The 22812-nt window shown below is 26.3% G+C and overlaps 1 protein-coding gene across 1 annotated transcript in view; it reads left to right on the forward strand.

The window, feature by feature from the left end:
* LOC118064086 (protein amalgam-like) overlaps positions 1-22812 on the forward strand; it is a 61105-nt gene that overhangs the window by 17877 nt on the left and 20416 nt on the right. Inside the window, exon 2 of the mRNA XM_035078466.1 lies at positions 16625-16725. Within this exon, the coding sequence (XP_034934357.1) occupies positions 16625-16725 (101 nt within the window). The remainder of the gene's footprint in view (positions 1-16624; positions 16726-22812) is intronic.

A 22812-nucleotide genomic window follows, 5' to 3' on the forward strand; every position in this document is an offset into this window, starting at 1 on the left:
TCTATCAAACAATCATGTTTTCTTTTCATCAGTTAGTAATGTGCTTCACTTAACCACTCGTTCATGATTCGCTTAACTTCACTCCTCAAAAACTCATTTATGCTTGGAATCACTTCTTCAATCTTCCAACCCTTATTTTATTACTTTTTGTTCGACTATTCCTGCATACTGTACACGAATGTAGAGGTGGATTTGGTATCATTCTCTCCTAGTCTTTCTCTGTTTTCATTTACACTTATTGTTTCATAATCTCCTATTATTTAATGGTGTAATGTTGAAGAAAATAATCAATGGGAAAATTATTTGAGCAAACATGCATTTATGTGATATAGTCATTGGTTTTTATTGATTAGTTATTGTAATTATTTCAAAATAATTTTATTTTCGAGATTTCTGTTTGAATGGTTTGTATTTTACATTGCATGTTTTACTCTTATATTCACTATAAAAAGCTACTAGTCACGTGAGTGATAACTGTAAACAAAAAATATTTCCTCGTACGTGTTTTTCTATTTATTGCTAAAAATTATCAATAACTATTTACTGGAGTTTAATGTTCTGGTTTTTTTTTACTTATACTATGGGACTTTTTTAGAAATTTAATCAATAACAACAATTTTTAATAGTCTCTATTTGATCGTTTTCATTTATAAAGATTGCTGAATTTTAAGTAGAGAATTTATGTATCCTGCTTTGGTATTACGATAGAAATTATCGAAGATAATTAAATTTTGGCAAAAATAAAACAGAAATATTGAATCAATTAAACGATTTGATTAATTATCAAAGAATATTTGTGCTCATGGAATTGAAATCTTTGAAACCTCAAAATAAACAGATTAATTATTCTTGAATTAACTTTGTCATCAATACACCATCATCATTATTTTTTTATTTCCATTATACAGTTAAAGCACTTTTTATTCAACTAAATATGGACTTGAATAATTTAACTGCATTCTTTTTATAGAAAAAATTCATCTCTAACTTTCCGAATGCATTTAAATTTTTTAAACTCAATCATTTCAATATTCAGAAATATAAAAAAAAAACATTCAATTTTCAATAGAAATTTTATATTCAAGTTATGCAAGTAAAAAGTTTTTATTTATTTTTCTGAAAGATCTATTTCGAAAAAAGCTGTTACTTATCTTACAATTACATCTGTTTAATCATGACGATCATTAATATAAATCAATTAAACATTTCAATTTCAATAAACTAGAATTATTTTGATAACTTTGAATTTCTTGCTGTGAAATTTGATTTGATTTTTTTATAACCACTTAAAAATAGACTATTAGAAATTTTATCAGATCATTTGATGATTCATGATTGTAAATTTGACAAATTTACGGATAAAGTTAAAGAAAAAAACCAATGTATTTGACATTTTTTTTCATGAAAAATTGCCAAAAACTCAATTTAGATTGAGATAAAAGTTCTTTTCACAACTGGCTCACACATTTTTTGTCCATTTTTTCAGCTTCTAATAGAAAAGAGTGCTTTGAATTTAATGGAGTTATAAATTTGAATCAAATTTAATTTTTTTAATAAAATAAATTTTATTTAAAAGAGTAGGAATTTTTTTAACTACATGTTTATGAACCAAATGATAAATAAGTCGACATTACTCTTTGTTAAATTATGTATAAACCGTCTTTGAGATTTTTCAAGCTTGTAAGAAATTTGTATCAAAGGCATTACCCTGATGAAAAATCAGAAACGAACGTAAAAATTTTTTATGAAACAGCAACTGAAATGGAACTTTTTTCGAAGATTAAAATATTTATACAGGAGTTTTTGAGCAACATAAAAGTAAAAACCTTTTTCAATCTCAATTTTTTTATTAAATAATAGAATTATGAATTGATAGTGTAATCAATTAGACATTAAATAAATTGAACTATAAATTTTTAAAATAATACAAACAACAATTTTTTTATAAATTTATTAAAAAAAATTGGTTTTATATCTATTAATAGATATAATACCATAAGGGGAATTTAAATGAATTTTATTTTACAATATTAAAAAAAGTTTACCATGTATTTCAGTAAAACGAATTAAATACGATTAATAAAATCGATTTTTTATTAAATTTCAAAAAACATTGATTGAATTAAAAAAAAATATTTAATCAATTAAATATACGTTTATGTATTTAACACTCGCCATTTATAACCAATTTTAAAGTTAATGGAATGGAAAATTTTTTTGCAGAGTTCAGAAATCAACAAACTTTTTCAACTACGTGACTCAATTTCAAAAAAATTTTACAATTTTTCTTTGCAAGTACAGAAAACAATTTGTTGACATCAAAGAATAAATAATAAAATATGACTGAATAATTAAGAGACTTTTTTCATGGACAATCGGCCGTAAATAAAATTGTTTCAATCAGAAAATAAAAAACAAAACTTTTTGTCGAGAAAGATAAATTTCATTTGCAAGTTATCCGTCATATTTTTTATTCTTTCTAGATTGATTAAATTTTTTGACTTATTTTCTACTAGAATCTATTTTTTTTTTTTTTAATTTCAAACAATTCACGTGTTTTGAAAAATGCCTTCTTTGCAAATTTAAATATAAAAGTAACAGGAAATTATAAAAATTTGGCGTTGAGGCACGTCAAAGTAATATTGTCAATCAAACTTGACGATCTCGTCTTGTGTCTATCGAAACGAAAGATCTAGTATTTTAGATCAAGGTTACTTAAGAAATACTCTTAACAAATGAATAGAGTTATTTTTGTACTGTGTTTTATGATAAGTGTATATTTATTTTAAATAAAAAGTACATTAAGGAAATGAAATTTTTGATTAATTAATTAGGATTGGAGTAAGGAAAAAAAAACTACCAAGAAAAATTTAATATTGAAAAGAAAATTCTTCATGTAATAGAAAAGAAGTAGGATGACAGGATATATCGTACAAATAAAAATGGCTTTATCAAAAAATGACTCTTTCATTCCACTTCTCGCTTATTCTATTTTGTATCACCTGGGGGCAAATCGTAAATATAAAGGGTTTGAAGAATTTTAGTTTGTTGCAAAAAAGAATTAAAAAAAAAAAAGATTTATCTAAAAGCTAAATTCCCAATCATCCTAATAATTTACAGTCCTATAAAATATCAGAAAAATTGCAATTTTTTAATTTTTTAATCTCACAAGTGTAATCATAAAGTAAATATTAAATATTCCTCATAGATAATTTATTACTTTTTTTTCGTTTCCAATCTCAGAAGAGCTGAAAAATTGTTCCTAAATAAAAGCAAAAAATTATCCGAGAGATTTACTTTCTCATAAAAGATATCTAGCTTGCTTGACCCCCTATTGCCTTGGATAAAGATAACGTCTCAATAAAATTTTGACCTCGAAAAATAATTAAAGTGCATTCCTAGAAAATTTCTAGGTAAATAATACTGTATCTATAATGCACGAAATAGCTTGGAAATTATCCTATAAAAGTCGTTTGGGACAATCATTCATTGTTTTTCTATTACTGCACAATAGTAGCAATAAAGTGGATAGTATTTTCCAGAAGGTCGTGCGAGGTACGACAGTCATGATCGTGCTGCAAAAGCTCGCACGAAATGTCCTACAAATGTTCAATCTAAAGTGTAACTTCACCAAACACTATTCCCAACTCATGCATCATATTTGCCTACATTCGTTTCTGAAACTAAATCCTCTGATTTATTGACTTCCTAGAGATATTGTTTAGACTCTATCATAAATGTATTGTTTGTTATATCGATTTCTATTAAGAGAAGGCTTTTTTTAATGACTCATTTATCATAATACTTTATGAAAGAGTGTAGATCATAAATGAAACATTGTGAGAAAAATGTAAAGACATTTATTCTTTGCAATCTTATTGATTACAAAAATTTTTCTGCTTTTTTCTAGTCCCTTAGGCTTTGAATGACATTTGAAATATTTACTCTCATCCAAAGCCAAGTATCGATTTTTCTCGAATAGTCACTTACTTACCAGCTATCGTAGACGGACATTTATCGAAAATCCAAATCAATAAGTAATACATCAAAGTGAGTAGCGTGAAGCTGTTGGCATATTCATACATGAAAAATATATATTCCGAGTTAAAAATTAAACATCATTTTTCTTAGGTCGTCTGGAAACTCTAAGTGACTTAGTTATCTATGAAAACGCTAGTCATCTTCAATATCAATTTTTAAAAATTTTTTTACCAATAGACATAATGTTTTCCAAAGATTCCTATAATCTTTCTATCAGTACACTCTCTCTCTCTCTCTCTTAATCTCGCATTTAATAGTGTTTTAAAATAACATTATTCATTTGATTGACGTTGTAGTCACATTTTAAACACTTCCAAGTGCATTGAAAGTGAGTAAAATATTAATCAAATTACTATTAATCACTTAATATTAATATTTAATATTTAACAGACTTTATGTAGGTTATTTAAATGCACTCTGAAAGTCTTGAATTTGCAGTGAATTTTTAGATAAATTCTTCAAGCCAAAACCAAAACATTTCTACACAAACGTTATTCATTTATTGCTAGATAGGTAGAGACGTGATATTAATTCCGACTTATGTTATTAATAAATAAATATTATAAATTAAAAATATATAGTTTCATTCATTTTGTCATAATTGCTGATTATTGATTATTGATGTGCCAAGTAAATAAAACACTTTAAGTGCTTTAAGTGGAATAAAATACTATAATTTACAATGGCTTACGTAGAAAAACCTGTTACTTAAATTACAGATATCGTTTAAATCCAAACGGAGTACGACTGGTCCCGTAACTAGGTCACAATTGGGTTTTAACTGAATGATAACACAGTTTGATGGTTAATTCTGACACCAATCATGATCCTGTTGTCTATTTCTGTACCATTCTTTGTCTAGAAAATTAAAAAAAAAAATCTTAAGTATCTTAACAAAGTGACGATAAAAAATTTTTACAACAACGATTTTTTACTTGGAAAGAATATTTTCTGTTCCTTGTGAAAAATATCGACTACTCTTTCATGGTCTACGGTCATTCTTTTTATTGAGTTTTCATTCTCACCGTTTTATTTATTTTCAGTATACTGCCCGACATAAGAAGTGCCCGTAGCTTTCGTGGTAATTTATGTAGAGCTAAGAACTTATTATCAAGAATGACTGCAATACACAAATTTCCCCTTAAGACCAAGAAATTTTTCCTCAAACCGGAAATGTCGGTGTTTTGTAGTAGCATTGGTGCAATTCATTGCATAAAAAGGCGTCTGCAGCTCAATCGGTAATGAAATACTCCTTCTTCTGTTTTCTTTTAGCACGTTCATTGATTTTTTTGTATTTATTATTTTTGATTGAACCATCAGATTGCTTTTTTAATTCAATTCTTTAAACATCAAAACATATCTTGACTCATAGGAATTATTTATATGAATTGTCTAATTGATTTTATGTGGATTCGAAAGACCATTCATTTTTTTAGTTCATTTAGTTGCATACAAGCTGTATTATATGCAATAATAATAGCAATATTTCTAATACAAATATCAATAAAAATAAATTGTTGAAAATAATTTCATTCATAAAAGAAATATATTGGAAACTTTGTATTTATAAATCTACAGACTTTTATCAGTCTATTCAATGGAAATAAATTGTGCATTTTTATGTGAATTCCACATGATTACATGCAATATTAAATTCAAAATGACTACATAAATTATCTTGTACTTTAAAATTTAATATCGATAATTTAAAATTATTTATCTTATGTCGAGAGATTTTTAAAAACAATTTTCCCATCGCAATGAAAATTTTTCCAACATTTTTCTTATAAAGCGAACATTCGAGTAATTTTTAATAAAAAGTGACTGAAATAAAAATATTCGCAGTCATTTAATAAAATTTCTATCAAGATTCTCACAATTGATATATTTTTCTTAAATTAATTTCCTAGAAATTATCTTTATAACATTTCCAAGTTCTCTGCAATCTCTGTCATAGAATAGCTGGCGAAAATTAAATTAACATTTAATGAATCGTTCTCTCTTACAGAAAATTATCATTGTTAAAAGTAAGTGTGCTGCTACTTTTTTATAAGAGAAATTCTTTTCACTCATCATCAATCGATAATATACAATTAAATTCCAATATTCCTATCATATAAAATTGAAGCGTCCTCTTTTCCTTAAGAAGAACCCCTCAGTACGAAAAAGTAAAGATATAAGTGTGAGAAAAATAGGGAAATTGATAATCTTGTTTAAATTACCATTTCCATTTAGTTTGAAGAGTAATAGTGAGAGCCCATTATCTTTTTCAAGAAAACGTTCATTTAGATAGTACCGGTGTTTTTACCCTTTACCATGATAAGCGTTTTATTAAGGCGCGGTAGAGGAAATTTATCACCCAGTTTTAACCCCAGCTGTAAAAACGCACTTCTAATGTCCGCGCATACTTTTCTATCTCTTTGTCGCCATTAATTGGTATTGAAGCCTTTAACTTTTGCTTTTCAGTCTACATAGAAAATTGAACAGTCAAATGACTCACCAAATGCATTTTTGTAAAACATCAAAAGAAGGGTAAAATAAAAATATAGATATAAGATACTGGTCATGATTGGTAGGTATATGTATAATGTCCATCTATATCATATGACCGTATGTATCTTAATAACATTGTCGAATCAAGTGACGACGTTGATATAATCCTTGCATCAAGCCTTTATAGGGTCACGCGATCCATATAGTTTCCTTCTTGTCTTCCGCTTTTCTATCTTTCTTTTTCCTACTTGGATAAAAATATCTGTAGAATAAAAGTAGTTAGCTGATTAAAATTTATTTCAGAAACAAATATTTATCTCTTTCATTGTTTTAATTTTGTTCATTTAGTATGCAATATTTTCATTTAATGGAATTTCCATTAAATTGTTAGAATAGTTGGTAATAAAAAAAATTTATTTTTATTTATGTTTTTTAAAATTATTTATGAGATTTAAATAAAAGTATTAAGAGAATGGGAAATCTTATTTTAATTCATTTTTAATATGCTGAAGCTTTGGAAAATGATTCTATTTATGTAGGATGAACCAGATACTGGCATTATCATCAGCCAGCTTCTGTATATAAGTGGATAAAAAGACAAACACAGATAAACGAAATTGAAAGAATCTAATTATGTTTATCTGGCTGCCAGATACCTGCTTTACAAAGCAAAGTCATTAAAAATTAAAAATTGAAATGAGATTTTTAAATATTGACTAGGTCATTTATAAATTTAATCTTGTTCAATTTTAAATAATAATGAACTGCAAGCATTAGTAATTATTATGAATAACAGTTTAGAATATTATTTTTAGTTAACAAGCTATTTAAAAGTGAATCTTTTGTTTATATTAAATATTATAAATAATAGAAGGAGAATGGATATAACTATTTTGGGAACAATATTTGAAAAGTCAATTATAATACTAAGGTCTTCATACAAACTAACTAGACCGATAAACCAAAGTAATCCCTTGAGTGTTGACTAATTATAACATTGCTACAATCAAAGAAAAATGTATTTGTTAGTGTTCTAATTAAAAGCTTCTCGGTAAAATACAAATAACGTTCTAATATAAATTCAATTACAGTTTAAAATATTTTTTGCTTTCACTGTTGTGTGTTTCTATTGTATAAACATTATTCATTTTTAATATTAAATAAAATATTATTTATTTTTTCTATTTTTAATTCACGCTAAATTTTTAAAATTAAAAAAATACTAAAATTTATTTACTTTTAAAAAAAGGGCTTTTAAACATAAAAATAAATAATGTTTTAAATATGAGGTACGAGAAAATGTAATCCAAATGTGAAATGTCTCGTATGCATTGAACACTACATTATTCAAAGCAATAACAGTGTTACTCTATTCCTCGGATGGGTCCACCAAACTGCCCTATAATAATGTTCAATCGTCCTGCCGAGATTACACGATCAATATCACCGATTTGGACTTCTGGCATTCAAGTTAGCTTGAGACATGATTTGATCGTTGAGGCATCATCGAAACACGATTATCTACACGACAGGATGACTTAACGACATCAAAGCTATTCCGATGTACAGATATAAGCATATCAACGAGGTCTGCTCTCTAATCGTTTCAAGTTTACCATTAGACTGCCTTCATGATATTGTAATTTGTACTTCTCCTAATCACCAAATTAATTTCAGAAAATTCTTCCAATTACGATTATGTAACATGTTATGCAATTACACAACCTAATCAATTCCCATAAATATGTTCCTGTAATTGATATGTGGATTTTATTTATTGTAATTTTATTATCTATAAATATTCAATTTATCACGAGAATTAAATTTATTTTGAACTCATCTAGAGAGAATTAGATTGAATGATTACATTTCTGAATAAATATTTTATGAACATGATTTTTTATGTAAAAAAAAGTGTTTAATATTTTTTTTTACTGACTGGTAGGAACTTATCAAAAAATGACTCTATAGTTGAGATGTCAACATCTTTACTTGGTTTAGAGTACCCCTAGGAACTGTGCACAGAGTAAAGTTGCTCAGATTTTTCTTTCCAAGTGTTTTTTAGGCCGTCATAAGTTAAAAAAATTAAGAGATGACTTTTGCTTTACCTTTGAAATAAATGCTTTAAAAATGTATTTTCAGAAACTTTTAACTAAAAACCAACAATTTTACAATTTTTATTAATGATGAAAAAAAATAAAAAATATTCAAAAGCCACTGTTAGCATTTGCGTACTAAAAATAAATTTTTTTTTTTTAAATTAAAATTATTGTGAAATAGTATGTTTTTTTTAAAAAGTTTAAAATAAATTACTAAATAAATTTGAAAGTGAGAAATTGGTAGCCCAGCATGACTTCAAAGAGTTTTTGTCCGTGTTTGAGTCTATAATAAATACTAATCATGTTTTACACTGAACTGTTCAAATATACAACCTCCAATGAAACATGTCAAAGCCATCAGTAATAATCACAAATTCCATGAATTTTTTTTTTTACTTATCACTTATCTGTTTATTCAACAATGGTTCTAGGGCACGCATTTAATTTCAAGTTGTCGTCACTGTACTATCATCAATTTCACATGTGGAGATAGCAAACAGGCAATCGTTTCGGATATTCGTGACTAACCAAAGTATTCCGTGTACAATAGCACAGATCTCCTTCGCCCACGTGGTGACAACTTGTATTATTTTTAAACGTAAAATGTTTATCTATATTTGTAATTAGTAAACAAATGCGCTTAATTTATTCTGCAATATTTATTTTATCGAGCGTTAAATCGTTGACACAACAAGCATTCTTTTCTCGGAAATCAATATTTATTTTAAATGTGTGGATTTAAGCGCTGTAGTTGTTTAAATTCACGTTGAGCTGATCTGAAAAAGATACTTGAGACAAATATTTTACTTAATAAATTTTTTATTTAATTAAATAATAATAATAAAAATATAAAACAGGTTTTCAATAGTGATAGAATATTAATAAGTAATTTTAAAAATTCTGAATATAATTAAAGAATCAAATAAGAACTACATATATTTGGATATCATAAAATGTCTACATCATTGGCTATTTGAGTCTTTTGAAGTACAACTTAACCTTTCGTGACACAGGTTAGCTACAGATTGGCGTCAACTAGTATCTCTTGGGCACCATATATCCTTTCACCACCTACAGCCTTTTTTTCTTACAAAAAAACAACTAAACCAGCTGTTTCCTTATTGATGTTAAAAAAAATTCTTAGTAATAAGTCAACACAGTGAATGTTAGTTATTCTAATTGTCGTTCAATATGAAGGAAAATTTTCAAATAACTGACCTTTACAATAAAATCATGACTGACCAGTAATTAAAAAACATGTTTTGAAAATTTTATTCATTTTTTATCTTTCATCGATTTAACTTATGTTTCTTTTAATTAAAACCCCGGGATTCAATTTTCATTGGATGTATATTATATTAATTATTACACCATCACTGGTAACTTGAACAATTATTTAATGACCTTTATTTCTCAAGGTACAAGAATTAAAAAAAAATCTTATAAGGTGACTAACAAGGCTTTTATAAGAATGATTTAGATAAACAAGAAAACAAAAATGTAAAAATTAAGTATTGTAAATCATTTAGTACCTATTAGAATATTCCTAATTTTTATCAATATCTTATCACTGTTGTAGAATCACTTTAAGATTACTTTCGTATAATGATGCATATTCTATTAACGCTAAAGATATTTTAATTAAGAGTTAAATGAAAAAAAGACACTAATTGATAGTAACTTGCTTATTTTTTTTTGCCATTTCTTCCCGAGTAAAAATAAATAGGCCCAAAAGAAGCCCAAAACAGACCCATTACAGGCCTAAATTTTGAAGGAGCCCAATTGAAGCCCAAAAATATTTTCTAGGCCCACAACACGCCTAATTCGAGCCCAAAAATATTTTGCAGGCCTAAAACACGCCTAATCCTTTAGGCGCGCCCAAAAACTGATCATTTTTACTCGGGTTTTGTCAGTTCCTTTTCTCAATACTACAAACTTAAATACATTGTTGTTAAATATTTATATGACAACTATACTGACATAATAATTATTCAATAATCATGTATTGCGATATTGGATACTAAGATTGAAAATATAAATCATATGATAAACACGCCACCGTTAGCATTAGAACTAGGAAAATCGAATATAATATTTATTTAACATAAAAAAAATAAATCTTGTAATTCTATTTTACCTTAAAGACAAAATTGAAGTCTAGTTCTATCATTTTTAATATTGACCTATATTGCATATTTCCTGCAAATATGGCAGATTTTTAAATTCAAAATATAATTTTACATTTTTATTCAAGTCTAAAAAATCTACCTCACTAATTATATTCATAAGAAAATCATGATTTTTATTTAAAAAAATAACTTCATTGTTTCATAGAAAAATATCAATTTTTTTTTCATTTCTATTCAAACTTGTTATAATCATTTTTATAAATTTTTAAAAATCAATAGCTCAACTTACACGCTTTCTCTAATTTCAAACATTATTGATTCGTAGCCTATTTAAATGAATAATGGTTTTTGAATGAATTATAATTATTCTACTATGAAAATGGAAGCTTGTTAAACAATCGAGAAAAAAAATTATCAAAATTGATTCGTTCATGATTTTTTATTGTTTTAAAATTATTTAAATTACTGAAAATAAATGGTTGTCTTGTTAGATTCTTTTTGTCAATCCAGTATTGTAAATCAATGTTCGTATTGGAGAATTTGTAACAATATTAGTTCTCTAAAAATAAAATAAAATTTAATCAATTAAAAATGCTTCTGTCTCTGAATATTCTGTGTGCACTAAAAGCTCCAAATTACTCATAGAGAACCGAACACATATAGCTCTCGTTTCATAGCACACTGAGAAATATTATAGAGAAAGTGTCAGGTAAATTATAAATCTAGGACGCGGTGCATTAAGTTAACCTAGGTAGGTACTTTAGTGACCACTATAGTATAATATCCAAGTTATTCATCAATGCTCTTTGATCTACTCCTATTTATCCAGACCATCTCTACAATTTTGTGGGCTAGTATATAGATTATAGAGAATAATGTGATATCGTGACTGTCTCTTTCTTTTGTTTTCTTATCTCTATCTGTTTAATCTACTCGTTTAAACTTCACATTTATTTTACAACTTTAATTACTTTGCTTTTAAATATTTTATTTTTTAACACCACCATCCACCACTAAGAATTGCAGAATTATTTCTCGTGCTTGAAAGTAGATATAAAAATTGTTAAATATAAAATAACAACATAAATTTACCTAAGATTTCTTATTGTAGCTTCCTAAGGCAAGTTTTATTTTGTTCTTTATTTTTTGAGCTTTTCATATTGAAATCATTATTTAATTTCATTTTACCTACGAATAGAAATTTATAAAAATTAAAATATAATCAAGAGTTTACAAATAAAAGAACTTCTTTGAAAATTACATATTTGTTTCTAATTTGAATAATTATCTTGAAGCTGACTATTTCTTAAGTTTATTTGATCAATGTAATTTGAATGATTAATTAATAAAGAGAGTAAAGAAAATGGTGAATATTAGAAAACGACAGCACAAAAATGAACGTCAGTTCTGTTCCCAATTTATTCTAGGTCATGAACTTCAATTGTTTGTTATTACTCAAATAAATTCAATAATTACATCATGAATTCATTTTTAATTCCTCATATTTTGAATGTAAACATTCATCTACGTTGAAAGAAATAACAAATAAAAAAACAAATATGTTAAAAATCATAGTTGATGGATAAGTACTAATTTAAATTAATGTATTGATTTCTAAATGGGAAAGTATTGTAGGTAATGGAGTAAAACGAATGTTCCAAGTGTTGTTACATGATGAATTAATGATTTCTACTCTCCAACATCAATGGATTATATCTAAATATTTAATTACTCTAATAAAAATTTTATGTGATCGAGTTTCTAGCTAATTAAAAAAAAATTAACATTTTACTAAAAATAGTTTATTAAAAAAGGTAATTAAAAAATACTTCTTGTAACATATTCCAGCATATTCTGACGTAAGAACTTATGGAAAACATTTGCTGTTACATAAATCTATCTTTATTTCAAAATTAAATGAATTAAAAAAAAAACAAAAGGTTTTTATATAAAAAAAATTAAATTTTTTTCTGGATTATTTATGTGGTCATATTATAATGAGAGCTGATATTATATTAGAGGAAATACAAACCACTGTAAAATGAGACATGTTACCATGTAATATTCAACATAATCGACAAAAGGTTCATAATAGATATTATGATTATATTAATTCATAATTCATATCAGTATCCACATTTATATTATACATTTCATTTCTCTAAATTTAATCAATCAAGCAATGAATGCATAAAAAATTGACTTTCATAATTAAAAAATATTAATCCCGAATAATAAATACGTTATCGTTTTTTTATTGATATACAGCTTCTATAGAAGTCCATTACAAAGCTAAAGGCATTTTAAAGCAAAAAGTTATCTTATACACTACATCACGTGGATTACTTATAAGAAGTAGAGTTATTATTTGATTTTCACAATGGCATCACATAATAGGTGTATGTGGTACATCTTTTGAAGATAGACAAGATAACTTGATAGATGGTATGGTATGAAGATATACGTAAGATAGCTCACAGGTGCGGTATCCGTGAAGTAAAAAAGACGTTCCAAGACTTAGATGACAGAAAGGATTGATCACTCAGATTCGTCGATGCTTATTTTTCTCTTGTCATTTTCGTTTCAGGCCATCACTTTTTTTTATAAGGCACCAGTTTTTGTTATATTTTATGCAATTGAATTATAATGGTATAAATATGAAATCTATCATAATCGTACTATATTCTTTATGAGAATATGAATTGATGACCGACTTGAAGATTGCCGATAGGTATGAAGTGTCTGACCTAAATCTGGTAATACTACTTAAATTTTTCCATCAAAAGAAATTTTGTAAAAATTACTATACTTGATTACTCACATTAAAAGTTCACTCCATTAAACAAAAAATAGTGAATTAAAGTATAAAAATATAAAAAAATTAGTTAATTTTATTTAAAAGCTTTTAGAGAAGTTAAACAAATAAGTTTTCAATATGTTAAAAATCATAATGAAAATTGATATTTACTTCAAAACTAAAGTTGGACAATTTTTTATCGTCTTTTGTTTACTTAATTAAGCAGTTACATCTCAATTTGTCTGTTTGTATTGAAAATTAAACTTTTATTGACATTACCATTCACAAACAGCTACAAGTCTCTAATCAGTCATAAGTTTTACTATGTTGAGCTCAATCTAATTTCTTGCTATTTCTAATCATCACTCTACTCTTGATCTAGTTATAAAGACAAAATAAGGTATATATTTTTCATTCACATTTTATCAATATTTGACAAAAATAATTCAACGAAAAATTGTGAGTACGATAATTTAATATTGAATAATATTAATTGATATTAATCAAAGCTCTTTGGAATAAAATTTATTACTTTTACATTATGTTTTAATTCAGTTTCGATTATTGTGCATTTCACTAGACGGTATTTAACAAAATAAACAATGTTTTAAATTAATTGAAATCAAAGCCTATCGAATAACACATAGAGTTACTTTATTTAATGAAATCTATTAATTCCATGACAGTATTTTTAATATACCCAAAACATTTGTAAATGGAATCAGATTTTATACCGACATTCGAGTTATCAATTTATAAAAGAAACTTTATTCATTTTATTTTTTATTTAACTGCTCAATATTTGGAATAGCCAAATGATTGAATTTCAATATTTTATTATTTTGTATATAATATGGATAACTATGTAAAATTTAAAACAGTAATTTAAAACTAAATAAGTTTGCAGAAAGCTGAGAGAAAGAAAGTAGTTGATATCGAAATTTCTCGATTACAAATACAATTGTTACGGTTTATTTGTAAGAACCAGGATGCGATGCAAGCTTGGTAATATGCGAACGTGCCCAGCTTAGTGAATCGTTCTATTTCTCTCAGTATCTTCCTCTCTTGATCGAATCATGCGGAACTAAACTAAGAATCTCTCCTCCATATCTGTACTTTATGTCTGTACTCCATGAAAATGTCAAAGACCTGTTCAAGTTCAAAGTCTATCAGTTTATTATATATAAAAGGAAGCATAAAATTAGATTATCTACCCAACCAATGATGAAATAGAATTTTATTCCTATCATGTAAAGCATCTCTAATAACGAAATATCAAAAGTTATACTTTGATGAAATGAAATTCAACATCTACTATTAAATAATACTTATATGCGAATTTATTTGTAAACTGTTGCGACACGATTTTTATTTGTACTTTTTTAATGCTGTATTTGCAAAAATTGAAGTTCCTTTTCCGTTAAATTTCCTTCTTTCTTCGTCTTTTTTTGAGAAAAGTTTATAGTAAATATTTTTTACTATCGCGTTAAATTTTTCATATTTTTTTTTTGTTTATCAAATGCATATAATCTTTTTTGAGTGGATTTTATCTTGCAATGTTACTGAAAAACTTATGAAAAAAGTTGATTTAAAAAAAACTACTTTTAGTTATCCTTGAGAAATTTTAAAATGTCCGAACAAGCATTGATTATTCTACTTGAAATTCTTTTTTCTTTCATTGAAAGCCGGATAAGAACTTTAGGAAATCAAAGACTCATGTTATTTGACTGAAAATGTTTTATTTTGGAAAAAAAGACGAAATTTCTATTCTATGAATAATAAAAAGCATGAATAAAAAATTAAAAAAGAATTTAATAATACAACTAATTTAAGAACGAAAGATATAACGTCATCTTATTCTGACATTTCCAATTATTGATTTTTAAAATCAATTTTCATGCATTGGAAAAAAAATCGAGTTAAAACAACCTCCTTAAGATTTCAATTACTTCTTTGATCGATCTTGAATATTTATAAATTAATTAATAAACATTCCATCTTTGCATTTTTCAAGAATGTAGAGGAGAAGTTTGAATCATGGATCACTTTTGTTTTTAATAAATCATTTTTTACCCAATTAAATTATCATTCTTCAAATTTATTGCCAAAAAGTTATTTTTTAATACATTGAAGGGTAGTTGTTCTATTTTATTTAGTTTTTTTAACAGTAAGGAACGTAGTTATAATATTCTATATAAAAAAATTAAACAGGTACAACAATTATTATTTGATTTTATTGTAAAAGATTTTAAAAAGAACAACAATAGGTTTATTGGTGTTTATATTGAAAAATGAGTAAATGACTATAAACCTGTAAATGATTGATTATAGAACTAGTTAGTTAATCTCAATCAATACTTTATCAAAAGAAACCGCAAAGCATGCTCTTATATTATAGATGAAATTACATTCCAAAGTGCAATACTATGATGAATGCTTTTCTTTATCCATCTACTTGGCAAATATTTCAAAATGATCAGACATTTTTCATACAAAAAGCTTAAATATAAAAATTCTTTCACCTTATAATTGATTTATATCAGCATCTAAAATGGCATTAAATTAAATACCAACTTCAAGCCCCTGTCGGCCATGAAGCAGTGATAAGTTGTAATAATAACTTTTTAATTTCTTCTGACACAAAGAAACGAAATAATTAGTGAAAAAAGGAATAAAATAACTTTGAAGTTAACTTGTTTGTAAGTGAGTCTGAGAAAGGACGAAAAATCGTTGAAGGCGCGTTGGTTGGTAAATGAAGAGTTGGTTTAATCCTTGGCCGACCTGCTTACCCAAACTCCCGTTAATTTTGTGAGCCATTCGAGTGTACACTTACTTTTCTAACTTTCAGCAGCTACAGCTGCACATATAGAAAAGTAGAAAACGAGAAAATTTTTGGTGCAGATTGAGCGATAGCAGTGTACTTTGAGTACATACATATCAAGTAAATAATACTTTTTGAGATTTTAAATAAAATTATCTTTTTATTTTCTTCTCACCACTTCTCCTATTTCACTTATCTTATCGAATTAATCCTCCTGAATAAATAAATGTTTAATTGCTTTCAGATTTACTACCTAGATTCGGAAGACCACTGAACAATCTCACCGTCTCAGTTGGCAGGGAAGCCGTATTTAAGTGCATTGTGGAAAACCTCGGAATGTACAAGGTAGGACTAATAAATTTATCAACTATTTGTTATTTATTACTTACTATTATAACAATTTATTATTTATTACTTTAGTACGTCTAATGTCACTTACGTATCTCAAGTAACTTAATTATCTACTGATAAAATCTCATGAGATGTGAGTTCAGCAGTTTGTTGAAGGTTTAAGTCTCATTTTTTACTGTTTTTACAATCTTCAGTATTTCAATGTCTTTTTCTTACCTTCATTTATGATCATTTTATTTGATAAATGCATCATCAGATGTTCATGTCTGCTTTCTAGTTTGCTTGTTTGGATTCAGTCGTGTTTTTAACTTTTATGCTTTTTTTTTAAAGGAAGTAGAGGTAATGGTAGGGAAGATAAAGTGAAGTACGAGAGTAGTGGGGTGTAGAAAAATTTATATTAAATTTTATAGTAGTCTAAAAACAAACTAGGATGATTGTTTTATTACAGATATTTTTTTTTGCTCCAAAAACACTTTAATGATTTTTTAAATATTCGTTTTATTTTTTATGATTTTACTTTTACTAGGATCAATATGATTCGCATCAAAATCATTATGACTAATTATTGTTAAAGAGTTGTTTCTAGTGCTAAATAGAGCTAGAAATGCAGAGAAAAGTCATCAACAAATCATTGATGAATGTTTTCGAAACAAAGAAAATTTTTTTTCATGACTCGAACAAAAGTGTCTCGCATTGTCCAGACTACTATTACTCCTACTTTCTACATGCCCCATTGTACTTCAACGTCTCACTTTACTTCACGTTTCCCATATACACATATGCATGCACAATTACTCCAATGTATTTGGAGAACCATCGCATTGATTTTCCACCCAAATTCTTTTTATGTACACTGTCTATTTTCGAAATATCTTGAAACTCTTTAAATTTAAATTAAAAATCTTCAACTACTTACAAGATAATTTAATTTATAATTACTTTTTTGGTCCAAACCCAAGATTAAATTTAAAGTTTAGTTTCGACTTTAAAATCTTCTATTTCTTTGATGTTTCAATTGCTGCCTATCATTTAATTTCATTTTGGAAATCATCAACTTCATTGAAGATTTTGATGTCTTAGACTGATCTAAAGAATTTTTTTTAAGTCATCAATGTCATCATAAATTTTTATAACATTGTTTGTATAGCATTGATACACTTTTGAAGTTCAAAATAAGTTTTTCAAGATCCATTTTTAACCTCAATTTTGTTAAAGCGGACGAAACAATAAAGTTGAAGTTGAAAATGGGTTTAGATTAGATGTATGATGATATACTTGTAATTTAAATTTCAACTTCAAAGTTGTAATTGAAGACTTTAAAGTAAAAAAAATATTTTAAATTCTGTCTCAAGAAAATATCCATTTTTATTCAATTATTAACAAGTGATTAGAATTAATTAATTAAAAGCTTGATCCATTTCATGATAATTCAAGAATAGTTCACTACAAAGATGTTAGATTGAAGACATGTTTCAATTAATTTCTAGAATTTTTTAGTAATAATAGATCATTATTTTTTGCAAAAAATTATCAAGTATTATTTCGCAGATGTCCAACCATTTAAGGCGAAAAGGTCCAGACCCCATGAGGCCTATGAAACTCATAATTCATTTTAGTAATGCCTATAACGTTTTATCGTTTTACTTAGAAGTATTATAAGTATTTTATTTAATGAAAGTAAAAAATTAACGGCACTTGTTTTCTACTGTTCATACCTATTAATGTATTACCTATATGTAGTATTCAATTTTAGAAATTTTTGTTCAGTGGATTTAAAATAAAATCAAAATTTATTTAAAAATTTGCAAGTCACTTTTCACAAACCTAAAAACACATCAAAAATGACTACAATGTTAATTAAATGGGTGAAGTTATATTTAACACGTTTAGATGTGTAACAATAATGCACTTGGATTTGCAGTGTAAATACTGATGTTGGGTCTTGAGAATTTTCTTTACTCTTGCTTTCTAATTTCGCGACTTATCGAATCGAATTTCTAGAAAGTTAACAATAATTAAAATAGACACTAATTGCAATGATGTTACGCATTTATTTCATTATTCAGTTTAATAAACTTGGTAATACAACTAAAATATAATCATTGGAATAAATCTGGAACTTTTTCGTACCAAGAGGCACGTTTATGCATTACCATCAGTCTAAACGGGAAATTATATAATTCCATTAAACAGCCAAAATGACTTTCCGTGCGGAAGCAAAGGGAGAAAAGGAGAAAAAATGAAACGACAGGGTCGAAAAATGAAGACTACTGCTTCCTATGTATTTTTTTATCATATTAAATCTAATTGAAAGTGCGCGAAAAGGGGCTTTAAACTCCTTATATCTTTGAATATAATATCAATATATTTTTATCATCTTCTAAATAAATATCGTTAAGAAAAAAATCTACTATTTTAGATACATTATCTTTTAGTCTAAAAGATGTTCTCAATTAATTATCTTAGATATAAATAGCACACAAAAAATTAATTAAGTTCCTCTTCTTTTTTTTCATAACGTATACTCTAAATATTTTTAATGTTTCTTAAGGCAGTAAAAATTATCGTGCACTAAAAAAAAAAAATTGAGCCAAAGTTTTCAATTATACTTGTGAAAAAAAAATTCCCAAACCACCTTACCTTCTGGACTAAATAATTAAGTGCAAAAAAAATTAATCGTTAGCTATTTAGTGGTTTTTATGGAAATTGGTAAGACCGCAAAGAAATTATGTGGCCAAGGATTCTCTTTTCTGAAATTTGCAACTTTTGCAATCTCAGATAGTTAAATGGTCTTTAAAGATAGCAGAGACTCTTGTCTTTATTCTGCATCCCAATTACATTCTCCACTGTTTCTCTTAGTCTCAATTAGCTACAAGTGAAAACTCTTCTATAATTAAATCTAATAAAACCACAATTCCATTTAAATTTCATCCGATTAAATGAATCTTATTCGAAATGCCACACAGCTAAAAAATGCTTTGCTATTTATATTTTGGATTCATTAAAGAATTTTCTCACCTTAATGACAGTCATTTTGGTATTCATTTTTTTAATTAATTTTTCAGTGTATTAAGAAAATTTTTATGGTAGTGAATGAGTTAGTTCACATCTCTGGAGTAACGATTTTAGCTAAACGTCGTTTAGCTACATAGGTTGGGAAGGATTGCCATTATAACCATCCGATAACCTTAGGGTAATAAAACGTATACCTGAACCTATTATATAGGTAGAAGAGTGATATGAGTAATACGCTAATAGCAATACTTCAGATAGGTGATTATGATAAACACATACATATTTTATTCCAGTTACAAACTCTCAGTAAATAATTTGACACATTTTTTAATATACAAGTAATTGAAAAAAACTTTTCGACTGATTATGCTAGAATTTTTGCATGTGCAGATAACTAGTGCTTTTCATTTTGTCTAAAATAATTCGTGTATAATTTTAAAAAGCATACTTTTCAATATCTTCTTCAAAACACGTGTGTAAATTGATATTAAAAAATAATAATAAATGATTATCGAATTTGGGAGATAAAATTATTCAAAAGATTAATTTCACAGAGATAATTATTTTATTAAATATAATATTGGTAAAATAAAGTGTTTATAGTGGTAATTGAGGTTCAACATAAAAGAACAGCCCATGAACTCTCTAAACAAAACAACGATCAAAAATACGTTACTCCAATGTTTATAGATAATAAATTGAACATTTAAATATAAATGAATAATGATATCAAAATTGATGAAACTATGGATCAAAAACTCGTAAATTTTCTGCAGAAACTTCCAATCCCCTTAGTTCAGCGGAAATAAGCTCTTTATTTTTCTGGTGGTTGCAAAAAATTCGACAATATTCACCAATTGGTTCATAAAAAATTCATTTATCCATTTTTATGTAAATGATATATTTTCTTAAACTTTATTTATTCAATACAGTCTAAACAGTGCAATAACTCAAGCATGAACGTGACCCCTATACGTAAATTTCGTATAAAGATCGATTTTCGAGAGAAGCTTGTTATATAGCTAACAAACGAGAGAAAAAGTGGATATGAGGTTGAAGGTACGTTTATCGCGTCGTGGCGATAATAATTTCCTCCCTCTCTGTTTTATCGTTATTCTCGTTACGTATGCAAAGCCCATTGCAAAACCAAGTTAGCCGTCGCTAAACGTCGGCATACAATGCTTGTCAGGAAATATTCCACTGACAATAGAATGTGTGTAAATTCATCAACCTCTGCTGCTTTATTATATGCCAGTATTAGTGTAATAAATAATATTGAAGAAATTTTAATTCAGATTAATTTGAGTAAACAACAAATCAATCGACGTATGTTGACTTATTCCATACACGATCTATTCATCTGAATTATATTATTTATTATCTATTATTTATTAGATTGTATTGATTTATGTACTACAGACAATACGCAAAAAACTATTATTATTGCGATTTAATGAATTACTAAAAATTGAACTTAATTTTTTTTTAAACTCAATTATCAGTCGCAAACGATTAATTAAAATTTGTTCAATTGTTTAAATTAATAATTAATTCTTTTAATTTAACCATTTGTCTGCATTTACAACTTTTCATATCGTCATTTGCTGCTTATTCAATTGAATATTTAAAGCAAATAATAGTTATATAATAAATGTCAAGTAATTTAACATTTAATAATACTAGAACACGTATTTATGCAGAAGAAGAATAATTATTGTTCATGAAAATTTGCATCGGTTGTCCACTCTTTTTAATTTTAATTGTTCGTTGATGACCTACTGTTTGTCAGACTTTCAGTGTTATACATAAAAAAAGCCACTAAATAATTGCGAGAATAATTTAGAATGTTGCTTTCCACCGTAATGGGGTAGACGATGAGTATGAATTTTTTCGTTTTAATTTTACATGTAAAGTTGGAATCAATTTTGTAAGATTTCATGCTCATTTTACATGAATTGACATAGTTATTATCAACTTTTCTTTTAACAAGTATGGTTGAAAAAAAACTAATCAAGAGCAAGATGTCCTCAAAGTATTTTTTGTGTTTATTTTTTTAAATATAATCAAACAATAATTTTAGTGGTTAATTATTGATCATGTTTGGTCATCAATAGGTAATTTAGACAGATTTTCGTAATCGACTAAAATGCAACTTGAAGTTTATGATCCAAACAGAAAATCGAATTTTTTTTATGATGTACTAAAATTCGCGTAAATTTTATGATAGTTTTTGATGAGACATCAGCACAAATTTTGTAACCTATTTTGAAGATAAATAGATCTTGATATATCAAGAAGTGTTTATCAGTCATTTTTTTTAAGAATGATAAAAATGAGGTAAATTGATTCTTTCAAAAAATTTTTTTTTGAATTTCAACGTAAATTCTTAAGTAAAATTAAACATAATTCAAAATTACTACTATTTATGTGAATGAATAAATAAAAGAAAATTTATTATTTTATCTCAAAAATTGAACAGAAAATATTAATGTAAAGTTTAATTCAAAGTGTTTGAATGAATTAAACTTCAAACGTTTAAAAATCAACAAAATGAACTAATCTAAAAGCTGCTGTGAAAATTAATCCGAGCACAAAGTTATTCCATGATATTTTTCGTAGTCCTTTAAACAGAGAACAATTTTTAAGCTTTCAAAAGTTTCAAAATTTACAACAATAAAAAAAGGTATTTATCATGTATAGGTAAATCTTCCAATAAATTGATGTAAATAATTTTTCATGTCGTTAATAAAAAACATTAATGTCAATACTATTAATTTCAAATGAAAAATTTATTCATTCTTAAAGGTGTTATTCTCTACGATAAATAAATTCACAAAAATAACTACCCGAGCATAAATCACTCAACGCTTCTTAAATAAATTTATACACAACTCCAATAAGACTTTTTCTGCCATCCGGAAGAAATAAATAAGATGTCCGCATTGGTTATTAAACACTCTCTTAAATCATTTAAATAACAGAAAAGAAAATTAATATGATATTGAAATTAGATAGAAGCAATAAATAACAAATATTTCCAAGGATAATAAAAAAAATACCTTATTT

The sequence above is a fragment of the Chelonus insularis genome, unplaced genomic scaffold (genome assembly GCF_013357705.1).
Source record: "Chelonus insularis isolate UGA/USDA-ARS -01 unplaced genomic scaffold, ASM1335770v1 contig_160_pilon, whole genome shotgun sequence".
Classification (NCBI taxonomy): Eukaryota; Metazoa; Arthropoda; class Insecta; order Hymenoptera; family Braconidae; genus Chelonus; species Chelonus insularis.